The sequence below is a fragment of the Melospiza georgiana genome, chromosome 2 (assembly GCF_028018845.1).
Source record: "Melospiza georgiana isolate bMelGeo1 chromosome 2, bMelGeo1.pri, whole genome shotgun sequence".
Lineage (NCBI taxonomy): Eukaryota > Metazoa > Chordata > Aves > Passeriformes > Passerellidae > Melospiza > Melospiza georgiana.
Window position 1 is genome coordinate 17,470,374 of NC_080431.1, and position 14,127 is coordinate 17,484,500.

Below are 14,127 nucleotides of genomic sequence, written 5' to 3' on the forward strand. Positions count from 1 at the left end.
TTTGTCCTAACCATCTGAGGCAACAAACAATTTTTTGTGTAAATACTTACGTCAGTTTTTAGATGCTAAAAGGAATTTTGTCAGGAAGGTCCCTCACATGGGAAAACCACATCTTGGTGAAGATACGAGTCTTGGAAATGTGAGTTCAAAAGGAAAAGCAGCTCATGTTTCTAATAGTAATTTCTGAAGAAATTAATTGTGACTGATATTTTCCTGCTACTGCTCATAGTATTTTGCCATGTCCTGGGAGAGTGCCCTCCACCCTTTGCAGTGGCTCTGGCTACCTCATTGCATGGTTCGTTGTTCACCCTACGGAGTCTGTGCTTCTGCAGCTACCTACTCCCTGCATCTGCGGTCTTTCCTTCCCCTGCCGCCTTCTCCTAAATCAAATCCCTCGGGTCCCACTGTAGAAAACAGTCCCTGAAACCTCTGGACCTGCAAAGCCCTTCCCTCCTTTCCTTCCTTCCTTCCTTCCTTCCTTCCTTCCTTCCTTCCTTCCTTCCTTCCTTCCTTCCTTCCTTCCTTCCTTCCTTCCTTCCTTCCTTCCTTCCTTCCTTCCTTCCTTCCTTCCTTCCTTCCTTCCTTCCTTCCTTCCTTCCTTCCTTCCCTTCAGATTTGGAGGATTAACAAGTTTAATGAATTAAGACCCTTGCTTTCTCCGTACACATGGCAATCAGATCCTTTCAACAAGCTATCATATTTGTCCTTAATTTTGACTTTCCCAAGCACCGTTCTCATATTCCACTGTTTGAAATGTAGGAAGATTTAGCATAATTTGGAGGTCAGATTTCTAAATAAGCCTACTTTAAATAACAAGCCCACACGGGAGATTGTCAGTATCTTTATTTTGTATACAGTTTACACACTAGCACCGCTTTTTAAAACCCTATATGTGGGTTAAAACACAATTTTACAACCCCCATTTATATGAGATGTAGGTTTGACATCTGTTTGCCAGAGTGTTTTGCACTTAGCCTAACACCCACTATTAAATGACAAAATTGTGGCAGGCTGTCAAAGCCAGCTGACTGACAGCTGCTCTACTTTACAAAAAAGCCCCATTCAAATATTTGCAGGGTTGAAGCTTTCTGTAACGCTGTCGCCATTCTCCCCGTTATTTAGCATGTAAAATATAAGTCAAAGTTTTAAAGCTGCTTTCCAAAATGTTGCCATTTTTCCATATAAAAAGAGCGAGCGGTGGCTGCTGGCGGGGATCCAGCGCCAAACGCATTGGGTGGATATTTCGCCGGGTCCCCGCGTTCCTCCTATCTGCACAAACCCGATAAAACTGTCATTTAGCAGCGTTTCTTAATATTGCAGCTAATTAGAGCCGGCGTGTTATTGAAGTGAGAGCAAAAATCCACTTAAAAGAGAGGGGAGGGAGGGGGGTGGAAAAAGAAGGGAGGGGAATTTTCCGTGCAGGCAGAGGTACGCAGCCGGGCACGGCTCACAGCGAGACCCCCCCGGGGAAAGGGACGGGCTCTGGGGAGGGGACACCGAGGGCATCCCGGCACTCCCGCAGCGGCCGTCCCCCGCTTTTTGCCCTCACCTCCAGGGGTCCTTCTGGGCAGCTCTGGAAGGACGTGCAAGGATCGGCTCTAGCGGAGGGCGAGCGCTGAGCCTTGCCCGAGATGTCTCCCACTTCTAGCGCCACGGACGAGGATGTAACATTTAATTCAGGTCCTTAATACACGCCCGTCCGTTGCCCTGCTCCCCCTCCGAGCGTCAATACGAGTCTGTAAAGGGCAACGGTGATTTAAACTTAAAAGCAATGTGCTTATTATTCCAACATCACTAATGATTGTATGCGATTTAGCATCTCAGAATAGCTGACGAGGTAATCCCTGCATGCTAAGGAGCCTTTGCTGCGATTGCTGGGGTTTATTTGAAACTCGGGTACTTCCCGCAGTTTTTGCGAGACAAGCAAGGCTCTGGCTGGCAACCGAATGGGAGGTTGGGGGGCGGGGGGGGGGGGGTGTGCATGTATTAATTTACATTTTGAATGAGGACTAGATCCCCCCTCCCAATAAAAGAAGGAGACAGTCGGGCCGTAGGAAGAGGGCTGCCCGCGGTGTCCGTTCCCAGCGCTCCGGCCCCGGCTCCTTTGGCTCCCCCGCAGGGTTCAGCCCCGGCAGCCACGACCCGCCCGGATGCTCCAGCCGGCTCCTCGGGCGGCCAAAGCCATCCCTCTGTTCCCCTCCTCCCTCCCTCCCTCCTTCCCTCCCTCCCCGCCGCACATCCTCGGCACAGACGGGCAGGCACACACCCGCACAGCCGGAGCAGAACGGAAAACGGGGCACTCTCAGCTTTACCCCAAAATCTTTAGCTGACTTGTGTCCATTTTAATAACCTCTATCGACTTTCTTTCCTAGAGCGGTTGTCATGTTGGCAGAAAGGGACTGAAAAAGAGTGTTTTAGGGAGGGAAGAAAAAAAATTGCAAGAAGAAAACTAGCGGCGCTGTCTAGGAAAGGGGAGTGATGGCAATGAGCGGTACGGGGCGGAGGAAGAGCGGACCCTCCGCAGCGATCCCGAGCGGAGAGGGGGAGGCTGACAAAGCCCGGCTCCATCCCGAGGGAAGGCCGGGAGAGGGGGAGCGAGAGGGCGGAGGGGGACTGTGACCCTCCCTGTGAAATCCAAGTTTATTGTCAACAAAAGAGGGTCTGGCCGGGCTCGGAGCCTCCGCGGTCCCGAGCTGTCGGAGGCAGAGTACGGCGGAGGGCGCGGGAGCGGGGTGCCCGGCGGCCGGGGAGCTCCAGGGCACGGGGGAGGGCAGGAGCGGGGTGCCCGGCGGCCGGGGAGCTCCAGGGCACGGGGGAGGACAGGAGCGGGGTGCCGGCCGGCCGGGGAGCTCCAGGGCACGGGGGAGGGCAGGAGCGGGGTGCCGGGCAGCCGGGGAGCTCCAGGGCACCGGGGAGGGCAGGAGCGGGGTGCCGGGCGGCCGGGGAGCTCCAGGGCACGGGGGAGGGCAGGAGCGGGGTGCCCGGCGGCCGGGGAGCTCCAGGGCACGGGGGAGGGCAGGAGCGGGGTGCCCGGCGGCCGGGGCAGACGCGGTGAGGGTCGGGAGGAGGCGCGGGGAGCCTCCACACAGGTGCGGGAAGGAGCACCTAGGGGTGGCTCTACCCTTCCGGGAGGCATCTCCCGCACAGAAAGGGGCAGGGGACAGTGGCCCAGCAGGAGCGGAGAGGCAGAAATGCAAGGTTAGAGGAGAAAGTGCGTGTGAGAAAAGGAAAGGGGAAGAGAAAGAGGACGAAGGCTCCGGGCTCCACCTCCCCGCTCGGTGCGGCGCTCCAGCTGCTCTCAAACCAACTGCTCAATTCTATTCACTGCCGCGACGGAACAAAAAAGTGGCTATTTATTAGAATACTTGTTTGGTATTGTTCGGTGCCACACAAAAGGCGTTTCATTATGTTGGGGTGGGGAGAAAAGCCCCTCTCCTTTTTTTTCTTCCTTTCCTTTTCTTTTTTTTTTCCTTTTCTCTGCAGACCGAAACAATAACTTGAAATTGTCTTTAAAGTCTTTTCTATCAATAATAAATTTCATTTTCTTCTCTGTCTCCCGCTCTCCCTCTCTCCCCCTCTCCCGTGCGGTGTGTATGTGTGTGCGTGCGCGTGTGTGTGTGAGGGGGAGAGAGAGGGAGCGAGTGAGCGAGAGAGCGCGAATGGTGAGTGTGCGTGTGTCGCCGGGCACTCGTGGCTCGGGCACAGCCGCCTGGGAGCTGCGGCTGGGCGAGGGGCGAGGAGGAGACCGCCGGCTCCGTGTCGCGCTGCCCTCCCTGCACCGGCGGGCGAGCTCGGAGGAAGGTGTGAGCTAGGCTAGAGCAGAGGGGAAAAAACAAACAAACAAAAGTAATAATAATAATAAGGCTGCCCCTTCAGATGATATGTTGGGAGGAGGCTGGAGCTGGAAGAGCAACTGTAAGTGTGCCTCTAACTTTTGAGGGGGGTCTTCACCCTGTCTTGGGAATGGAGGAGGGGAAGCCGGCGAGGGGAGGGCTTCCAAGTTACTTTTGCTTCAAGGAGGGAAGAGCCGGCTGCAGTCACTGGGTTATCGGCTGTGACACGGATTTGGGGGGGTGCGGGTGTGGTGTGACAGCGTTTTGGGCTGCCCCCCTCCGCCTTGTGGGGAAGACGTCTCGCTGGGTTTCGAGGCGGGGGAGGAAAGCGGCGGCCGGGCAGGGGCAGGGGGCTGCGGCAGGGCTGGGGCGGGGAGGACGCCGGGGGCGGCGGCGCTGCCTCCCGAGCGCGCAGCGCCCGCTCCGCTCACACGTTCCAAAATTAACATGTCGGTGCGCGGGTGCCATTTAGTGAAAGGTGTCTTGGGCAAAGAATCAATTTCGCTGTGACTGACCGGCGGGCTTGGCTGTATTAATACTGCCAAAAAAAGGGAAAATCAATAGGCAGAGCAGCCCTCAGCTATTACAACTAATGCCTGCTTAATCTCTCCCCCTGGGAGAGAGAATTCACATGGGCTCCCAGCACTGCTACTGCGGCCGGGCTGAGGCCGGCTCGATCTTCCCAAGGAAAGGGGATCCCCGGATCTGCTCCTCTGTGAAAGTGACAGCCGGGACCTCTCGACAGGAAGGTTGTGCCCAGCCTCTCGAAGCCAAGTCCCAGCCCGGAGGTTAACGCTATCTGGCGTGGTCCACCCAGGGTCTTACTGTCCCTCCCCAGCTTCAAAGTGGCTGTAGAGTTTCTCACTATTGCTGTAAAGTATTGGGATATTTAAAAAAATGTAAAATGGATTTTCCCTCTCATAATTGAGGGTGGTATTTGAGGTCGATCAACAGGCAGTGCAGCAAGGTTGTACATCTATCGATCAGGGAGGGGACGCGTTTTGGCTGAATCTCTTTTCAGAAACAGGTGTTTAAACATGATAGCGGCTCCAGTCAATTAACCCATTAAAACCCCGTTTTATCGCATTGATTCCACAGGCTGCCATAAAAGGTTATGTTTTGAAAGCCTCTTTGTTAAGGGGGGGTGGGGGGATGGATGGATGGATGGATGGATGGATGGATGGATGGATGGATGGATGGATGGATGGATGGATGGATGGATGGGGATAGGGAGAGTGGTTGCAAACTGTCCCCAAACGCACAGTGTCGGGCAGGCAGTGAGTTGCCGTTCCCAACAAGCCAGGCTGCCCCAGCACGCCCCGTCTTCGCCCGCCGCTCCCGGTGCCGGCTCCATGGAGGGGCAGAACGGCGGCTGCGGGCCCGGGGGCTCACGCCATCCCCTCCCCGCTGTGGGCCGCCCGGCTGCGCTGACCCTGCAGCAAAACTTGACATCTCCACCTCGAGAAAGGATCTCCCGTGGGGGCTGCGCTTCCCACCCGGGGAGGAGGGGTCCGGCCGGGGGCGGGGGCTGCCGCCCTGCACCGGTTGCAGGCTGGGTCGGCTGTGGGTGCAGCTGAACTGCAGCCCCAGCTCTTTGCAAGCGCTGTTATTCCTAGAACAGGACCGTCCATTAACAATCTGCCTTCCTCCCCTCCCCGCTCCGCTCCAGCACCTTTTTCAGGTTTGCAGGTCTTTGCTGTAAATTACATATTTGCTAACGGTGTCAGGAGCGATTTGTTTACTATCCCGCTTTACGATGACTACTGGGGCATCCGTTTAAGGACAGTGTGAAAATTTGCTGAAAAACAGATGACAAACACCCCTTTTCCAAAAGGCAAATAAAGACGGGATCCCAACACCGACCAAGTAACAGGGATCTCCCTTTGGTGGGGAAGAAACTGGGTTTTTCTTTTCCCTTCACTGGGGTTCGCTATCTGCCTTCCCATGGCCAGAATGCTGCACTGGATGGAGCAAGAGGATCGTGTATTTCCTCTGGGTACCTTTAATTTCCAGACCAGCCGTCTGAGATTATTTAGATGTTTCTAGTTTTGCCCTTGTTTGCTGTTTTCCTAAGTAAGCACTGAATGCGCGACCGAAAAGGTTTGAAACCGTGTCAAAGTGATGTTTTAATCTCATTGAAAGGTGTATTAAACGAGAAGATGTAATTTGTGTGGGATGTTTCGATGAAAGGAGAGATTGGAGTGGATGATACTTTCGCTCTCCTGTGAACCTCATGTCATGTTTATATTGAAGCCTATGTAGCTAATCTAATTTACAGTAACAGGATGGCCTGCAAGAAAGAAGCTACTATATTATTTAGGGATTTTTCTTTCCTCGTTTATTCTTTTACACAAATTCATTCTGACTTGCCCTGAATGGTACCTTTGCAGTTTGGGGATAACTGACGGGGATGCAAACCAGAAACATTACCTTTATGGTGCTCTGAGCGAGGCGCCACAGACATAACCATCCAGGTTGCCCTGCTGTAAATGGGATGCCGCATTTGGGCTTGAGAATCTCTTTTTCCGTGACTGACATTTCAGCAGCGCAATTTTAAAGATTAACTATGTAATAACTCTGCATGTCGTTCAACTCCGACAGACTCTCCACCTCCACTGTTCTTCCTTTTGTTTTACAAGTTTACAGTTACAAAACTAAACTATTTTTTAATATTTTTCTTTTGGTTGAAGGTAAATTGCTGGGTGTGTTTTCAGTTCGTGGGGGTTTTTTGGTTTTTTGATGTGAGGTATTTTTGTCTAAAGGACCACTCGATAACTCGACTGTAAAGAGTAAATTGTCTGGCTATTCTTTTAGGTAGAAACCCCAAACCGTGAAAAATAGGACAGTGCAAACCCTCATCTCCCGCGAGATGCTGTGCCATCTGATCAGCAGATATTCCCAGCGTGTGCCTTAGTAATAATAATTTTTAAAGAAATTTTAAAATTTGAACGGACTTGAAAAGTACAACTTTTGTGTAATGTTGGAAGGTGTATTCAGCCTGTTAATCACAGGGAGTTGTGTCATTGGAATGTTATCAATTAGTTGTTCAATTTAACTGTAATTACTAACAAAATTAGACGAGGGTGGATCACAATACAGGATATTCTTCTTTCGGAACAATATTGTGCTGGAAGTCGAGCTGATGCGTAGCATAAACAAACATTTTAGAAAATGCTCCTGCTGGCAAAACTTCGTAAAGAGACGATTCTGTTTTTTCCACCGTCTCTAATGTCCCGCCGGGGGAAGGATCGCGGCCGTTCCAAGGCGGGGGGACACGCAGAACGTCCTGCCGGGAAAAGCAGGGGGGAAGAAAATCTCTGCTTAGGCGCGGTCTGTCCGTCGCGCCGTCCCAGCGAGGTGCGCCTCGCCTTTCCCTCGGCAATGCCGGACACCCCCGGCGCACCCGCCCGCCCCGCCGGGACCCGCTGGCGCCTTGGGGCGGCCGCGGCTGCTGCGGAGATCAGACGTGCGGGGAGATCGATACTACTTCTTTTAGGCGCGACGGAAATATAAAGCTTATTTTCAAAGCCAGTGAAAACTAGAAAGGAAGGAGAGAAAATAGGCTGGGATATACAAACTCTTCGGGAAGAGGCAATTTATCGACACTGTGGAGAGAGCGGTGATGCAGAATTCCTTCAGAAAAGTGGCTTCAGCCGCCCTTTTATCTGACACAATAAATACATAAATAAATGGCAGTAGCTACATGGAGCAGCCGCCTGCCCTCCGGCCGCTTTGATTTTGCCCGGGGCGGGCTGGCCCTGAGCACCCCCCTGGCCTCCGTGTCGCGCCTCCCGCCCAGCACCCGCGCCCCGCAGGGCAGGCGGCTCCCGGCAGCCGAGCCGAGCCCGCCCGCTCTCATTAGGACTTCCGAAACCTTTCGGTCCCGTCCCGTACCACCCGCCGTGATCGCGACTTTGCCCGGGGCACCCCCGCAGGACAGTCTCGGTGCTGGTGGCCCTGGTTGCCCCGTACCCGCGAGCTCCCAGCGTGGCGGTGGGCGAGCCGTGGGTTGGGGTGGAAATAGAGGGAAGCGGCCTGCGGGGCACCGACCCCCGCCCGAGCCGCTCCGGGAGCCGCAGCGAGGCGGGGCCGCCTCTCGGGGGCCGCTGGTGCCGCCGCAGTCCGGGCTGTGGGAGCGGCGGCCAGGAGCGGGGCGCGCCGAGGCGGACAGCCCTCACTCTCCTCACGCTTGCAGTTGGTTGGCACGGCTCTCCTGGGCGAAGGGGGGAGACATTTCTCGTCAGGGAATTTTAGCCCTTTCCTCCCCCCCCCCCCTTTTTCTTTTTCTCCCTTCCCTTTCATTCATAAACCTGGTGGCTATAGACGCAGCTTGAATATTGACGTCTCTTCCCCCAACTGCTCCTCCGTTAACCCAATTACAGAATTCATCAAGAACTGTGTTGAATTATCTCTTTCCATACAGTATCAGCATTAGCCTAATTAAAAGCTATAATGTCTGATATAATGATTAAATCGTTAGCTCTGCTGTAGGGAAGCAATATTTTGTTTTCCCTTCAATTAGAAGCTGATTGAGGTTTTCAGAGCAGGTCAGCTGTGAAATTTGAATTATATGTGTGAGTACCGTTCACAGGGTGAGCCCCTACTCGAAAGCTCCAGAGATTCTCCATACGCTTTTACACAGCAAGCTGAGAAAAGACAACAAAACACAGAGAGAGCCTGTAGCTGATTTGGGACTGATGCTGTAGGATGGCACAGAACAGTTGTTAACGCTGCAAAAGAAAGCGGGACTTTATTCAAGCACCCTTTTTCCAACCATTCCATCTCGACTGGGTAGCAAGCAGGTCACGTTGAAAGCTGTGATCCCCGAGTCGCCAAGTCACCGAGGCAGGAAAATTCTTCCTTGTCTCTCCTTTGCCTGCCCTTCCTGCTCCCTCCCGGTTCGCTCACTTTGGCCCACTAATGGCACCCCTGTAGCGTGGGAGTGTTTTGCATTTCCTTCTGGATAGCGGGTTTTGGAGCGAAGTGCCAGAGGAGCTGCAAGCGATCCCACTCCGTCCCCGCCTCACGTTTCAGACAGGGCTGGCGAGGGATCAGGCATCGCCTCGGCGCGGGCTGGCGCTCGCCGGCCCCGACGCGGGCCGAGGGCAAGGGAGGCACGGCGGCAGCCAGCAGACGGCGATCGCCGCCCGCTCCGGGGCTCGGCCCGCCGCCCGCTGCCCGCTCCGCTCTGCGGGGCACAGGGGGCACAGCGGGCACTGAGGGCACAGCGCGGGCTGGGCCCGAGGCCGGGACCCCCACCCGAGGGCGGCCCCCAGGCCCAGCCGGGTGCGGGGAGAGGCACAGCCCGCCCAGGCGGTCCCACCTCGCGGCGCGGAGGCGGGGGGGCAGCCGTGCCCGGGGGAAGCACTCGTCACTGCCCCCGGCCTGCGAGAAGCCCTCGCCGGTAGCTGTCCCCTCCGCGGGCCCGGCGGGCGACAGGGGCCGCGGGCAGACCTGGTCCTGCTCCCAGTGCGCGACCTCCTCTCCGTCTCCCCTCTGACTTCACTTCAGCGTTTACCCCACCCCCCGGCCGCCCCCACCTATTCCCTCCACCGCCCGACTCCTGGTTCTTGGCAACCCCAGTTTCCGCAGGGGAAAGTCCAAGGACCTCTCATGTCCGGGCGCAGCCCCGGCCTGCAGTACCCCAGCCCCGCAGCCCTGTCAAACGACACTCGCCAAAGTGCTTGACCTCAGTCCCGTGAATCGGAACCTGCACTACCTTCACCACGGAAGTAAAGCCCCTGGCTGTCCCCTCGAAGTGGTTTTTACACCTTCCTCCCACCCGACAGACACCCGCTGGCCGCAGGTGAGCGGGGCGCACCCGGGCCAGAGGCACTGAGGCAGCAGCACATCCTCGCTCCCTGCCAGCGCTTCTCCCCGCTACCGTGTTCGTGGTAGTTCCGCTGCTTCTAGGGGCATCCTATGTTTATTTGCCGGGGATCAGGGGAAAGGGGGTAAACCCCACACCGGGAAAAAGTCCAGGAGGGGACAGGCCCCGGGAGGGTATGGATTAGCAGCCGCCTCTGCACCAGGGATGGGAAAGTTCAGCCTCCTCCCTGAAGGTGAGAGGGAGGGAAGCTGGTGTGTATCCCCAACTCCCAGGGATATGGGTGTGTTCCCACAGGATCCGCTGGCTGGCAGGATGCATAGGACTCATCTGGAAAAGACTGCCCCACAGCGATTCGACCCATTTATTTGACAAGGAGGCCTTTAGGTGCCTTTCTATCAAATTTCAGGGGAAAATACCACTAGGGCCTTGGGTGGATAATTTGCAAGCCATGCCATCCTTATCTCGCAGTTTTTACTCCTCATACCTTCATTTGTCCATCCAAGTGGAAATGTGCCTTTCTGCAGTAACTTTGTCCCCCCTCTCCCTCCCCTCCTATCCCAACCAATTGTAGTTTTAATACATAATTTAGCAATCACAAGGGTCTCCCTTGTTTCGCCATGGCAAATATGGCAACTTAAGAAACTCTCAGCTGGAGAAGCGCGGGTCGGGTCGGCTCCTGCACCTCTCCCCTGCCCCCTTAGGGCTCACTGGGAGAGAATAATGTCCTCCCAAAAGCATCGGCACCCGAGTTAGTATCACTCAGACTGAGCTCAAAGGCTGGAAGCAGGCTGAGAAGTGGAGAGGCACTCTCCTCTCCCCAGCAAACCCTTATTATCATGACGAGTCATTGGAAATGAGAAAAAAATAGTCTAATCCTAGCCCAGTGCCTAGGACCGGTGCTTTGTGCACGGTGTATACTCCTCCGGCAGAAAACTTCTGGTGGTAATAACAGTAATTGGGGGAGTTGCAGCGTGATTCCAGCCTTGGATGGCCACTAGGGTCAGGAAAATTAACACGGACCGTGAAAAGAGCAGGCACGCTGTGTGTGCATTTTCCACCTGGCAAAGATGATGGGGGCGGCCCTTTATACATGCGTGGGCATTTGTGCGACGGACTTGCCATTCCTACGGCTGCAACTAAAGATTGCAGCATCGATTTCCACGTGGACTATTTTCTCCTCCCTACAAAAATAACTATAATCTCACAGGACAGCTAGGTACTAAGGGAGTCTTTTCATGTTTTCAAGGGGAAAAAAAAATCACACACCTGTACTTACTATATACAAAGATAACATGTTTCCGTGTACCTTCTTTAGTCGCAGGTGCTTTTAACTCCCCTAGGACTAAGTGAAAAATGACTGCGTCCAGCCTCTTCCACATGCCTGGGCCTGGCAGCAGTTTTAACACCTGGGAGAGACGTCTGAGGGGGCTCCGGAGAAATCTCCAGAACGAAGTCCCGCAATAAGGCATGTTTATCGGCCGCTCGCACGGCTGCGGGAGCGGGGCGGACAGCCTGGGCGCCTCAGCTCCACTAAACATAGCTCGACGGTCGTGTCAGTGAGCGGGGACGGGGCGGCCCGCGGCGGAGCCTGGCGGGGCTGGGGGGCGGCCGGGCCTGAGGGGTGTCCCCGCCCCGGGGGCGCCCTCAGGGGCCGCGGCCACCCCGCCCGCCCCCGCCGAACGCGGCGCGCCCCGCCGCACGTCACCGCTCGGCGCGCGCCATATGCAAATGGCCGCCCGCCGGCGCGCCCCCATTGGCCGCCGTCAGGCGATTTAAGGCGGGCTCGGCGCGCGCCGTATGGCTGCGGCGCCGCTCGCCCGCGCGCCCGGCGGCTCCTCCTCCTGAGGCGGCCCCGTCCCGGCCCTGCCCGGCCCGTCCCGCCCGGGCCGCGGGAGGGAGACCACCGCCAGCAAATTACTGTGCCGCCGGCCCCGGCCGCCGGGCTCGGCGCGTGTTTTGGTTGGGCTCCTTCCCCCACCCCCTCCCTCCCCCGATCCTCCTCCTGTTTTTTTTTTTTTTTTTTTTTTTTCAGTTAACGTTGAAATACTTTTTTTTTTTCCGCCTCCTTTTCGCGTGGCGGTGGGTTCTCCTCTCTTCTTCTCCGTTCACCTGCGATCAGCGGATGCAAGTCACACACGCTCCCTCCCCTCCCTCCCTCTCTCTCTCCAAGTTAGCAGCAAAGAACAAAAAAAAAATAGCTCCGTTAAGGATAAGAGCGGGAGCGGAGGGGTGTGCGCGCGTCTGCCGGGGAGCGCCGGCGAGCGGAGGACACCGCCGACGGCTCCGCACACTCCTCCCGCCGCGCCAAGTGAAGCAGCAAGTTTGCCGTGCACCTGTTTGAGCAGCTCGAACCCCCGTCGCCGCCGAGCCCCGAGAGTGATTTGCGAAAGGGAGAAAGTTTTTTCGCCGGCAGGGTCGCCGATCGCTCTCCTCGCGGTTTTCTTCTCCTCCTCTTTTTTTTTTTTTTTTTTTTTTTTTTTTTTTTTTTTTTTCGCTACCTAGCTACAAACGGGTTTCGCCTCGCTCGCTCCCCGGCCTCCCGGGCTCCTCTATGTTTGATTCATTTTTCACGTCTGGCACCGGTGGAAAATAAAAAAGCTATTTGAATGTACAGCATGATGATGGAGACGGACTTGCACTCCCCTGGCGGAGCCCAGGCCCCCACGAACCTCTCGGGGCAGACCGGAGCGGGAGGCGGCGGAGGCGGCGGCGGCGGCGGGGGAAACAAAGCGAACCAGGACCGGGTCAAGAGACCCATGAACGCCTTCATGGTGTGGTCGCGGGGCCAGCGGCGGAAGATGGCCCAGGAGAACCCCAAAATGCACAACTCGGAGATCAGCAAGCGCCTGGGGGCCGAGTGGAAAGTCATGTCGGAGGCCGAGAAGAGACCGTTCATCGACGAGGCGAAGCGGCTGCGGGCGCTGCACATGAAGGAGCACCCGGATTATAAATACCGGCCCCGGCGGAAGACCAAGACCCTGCTCAAGAAGGACAAGTACTCGCTGGCCGGGGGGCTGCTGAGCGCCGGCTCGGCCGGGGGAGGCCCGGCCGGCGTCGGCGTGGGCATGGGCGTCGGCGTCAGCCCGGGCGGCGTCGGGCAGCGGCTGGAGAGCCCCGGCGGCACGGCCAGCGGCGGCTACGCGCACATGAACGGCTGGGCCAACGGCGCCTACCCGGGCTCGGTGGCGGCGGCGGCGGCGGCGGCGGCGATGATGCAGGAGGCGCAGCTCGCCTACAGCCAGCACCCGGGCAGCGGGGGGCACCCGCACCACCCGCACCCCCATCACCCTCACCACCCGCACAACCCGCAGCCCATGCACCGCTACGACATGGGCGCCCTGCAGTACAGCCCCATCTCCAACTCGCAGGGCTACATGAGCGCCTCGCCCTCGGGCTACGGCGCCCTGCCCTACGGCTCCCAGCCCCACCAGAACTCGGCGGCGGCGGCGGCGGCAGCGGCGGCGGCGGCGGCCGCCTCCTCGGGTGCGCTGGGCGCCCTGGGCTCGCTGGTGAAGTCGGAGCCCAGCGTGAGCCCGCCCGTCACCTCTCACTCGCGGGCCCCGTGCCCCGGGGACCTGCGGGAGATGATCAGCATGTACTTACCGGCCGGGGAAGGCGGGGATCCGGCGGCCGCTGCCGCCCAGAGCCGGCTCCACTCCCTGCCCCAGCACTACCAGAGCGCCAGCACGGGGGTGAACGGCACCGTTCCCTTGACGCACATCTGAGCCCCCGGCGGCACCGGAGCGCCGCAGGGAGGCACGGACGCGGGCACCGGCTCGGCCCCGGTTTCGGCCCCGGGCCGGCTGCAGGACTGCGCGCCCGCCGCTGCCGCCGCCCGCTCAGCCCCGGCCCCGCGCCGCTCCTGCCCCGCTCCCAGGTTCCCCCCTCTTATTTTTGCCTCTCGCGCCCCTTCCCTCCCGCCCTCCCCCGCCTCTCTTTTTTTTTTTTTTTCTTTCTTCCTTCCTTTTTGTACAGAAATGTTTTGATGTTCTTGTAATAATAATAATAAATAATAATAATAATAATAACGAGAGAGAAAAAAGGTAACGGTTGCTTTGCTTACCTTTTTTTAGAAGAACTAGTTTATGAAACTAGTTTTAGACTGAACTCCTGTGTTTTATCGAGACTTTTTGTACAGTATTTATCATTCACCCAAGAGACATAGAGCGTTTATTTGCAAAAGAGGAGAAAGAAAGAGAGAAAGGGGGGAAACGGCGGCGAAAAGAAAAAAATACCAATAATAAACACACAAAGTTGTAGGTGATGCCAACTTTTATACCGCGCGGAACCGCTACGATTTCAGTCACGGATCGCTTCTTGCGAAGATTTTTTATTGACTAATTAACTCGGAGTTCATGAGGAAACAGTTCTCATTTATTACTCATGTATTAAGACAAATCCAAAAGAACACTTAAAAGTTTTTTGTAGATATTCTCGAGGGTATTTTGGGCTGGGGTTGGGGGT

At 56.4% G+C, this 14,127-nt stretch overlaps 1 protein-coding gene across 1 annotated transcript; it reads left to right on the plus strand.

The window, feature by feature from the left end:
* Positions 1-11,745: 11,745 nt before the first annotated feature.
* On the plus strand, positions 11,746-13,473 carry SOX1 (SRY-box transcription factor 1). The gene has a single exon (XM_058045452.1). It carries the CDS (start codon positions 12,270-12,272, stop codon positions 13,386-13,388), a length of 1,119 nt encoding a protein of 372 aa, XP_057901435.1. The 5' UTR covers positions 11,746-12,269; the 3' UTR covers positions 13,389-13,473.
* The last annotated feature ends 654 nt before the right edge of the window (positions 13,474-14,127 follow it).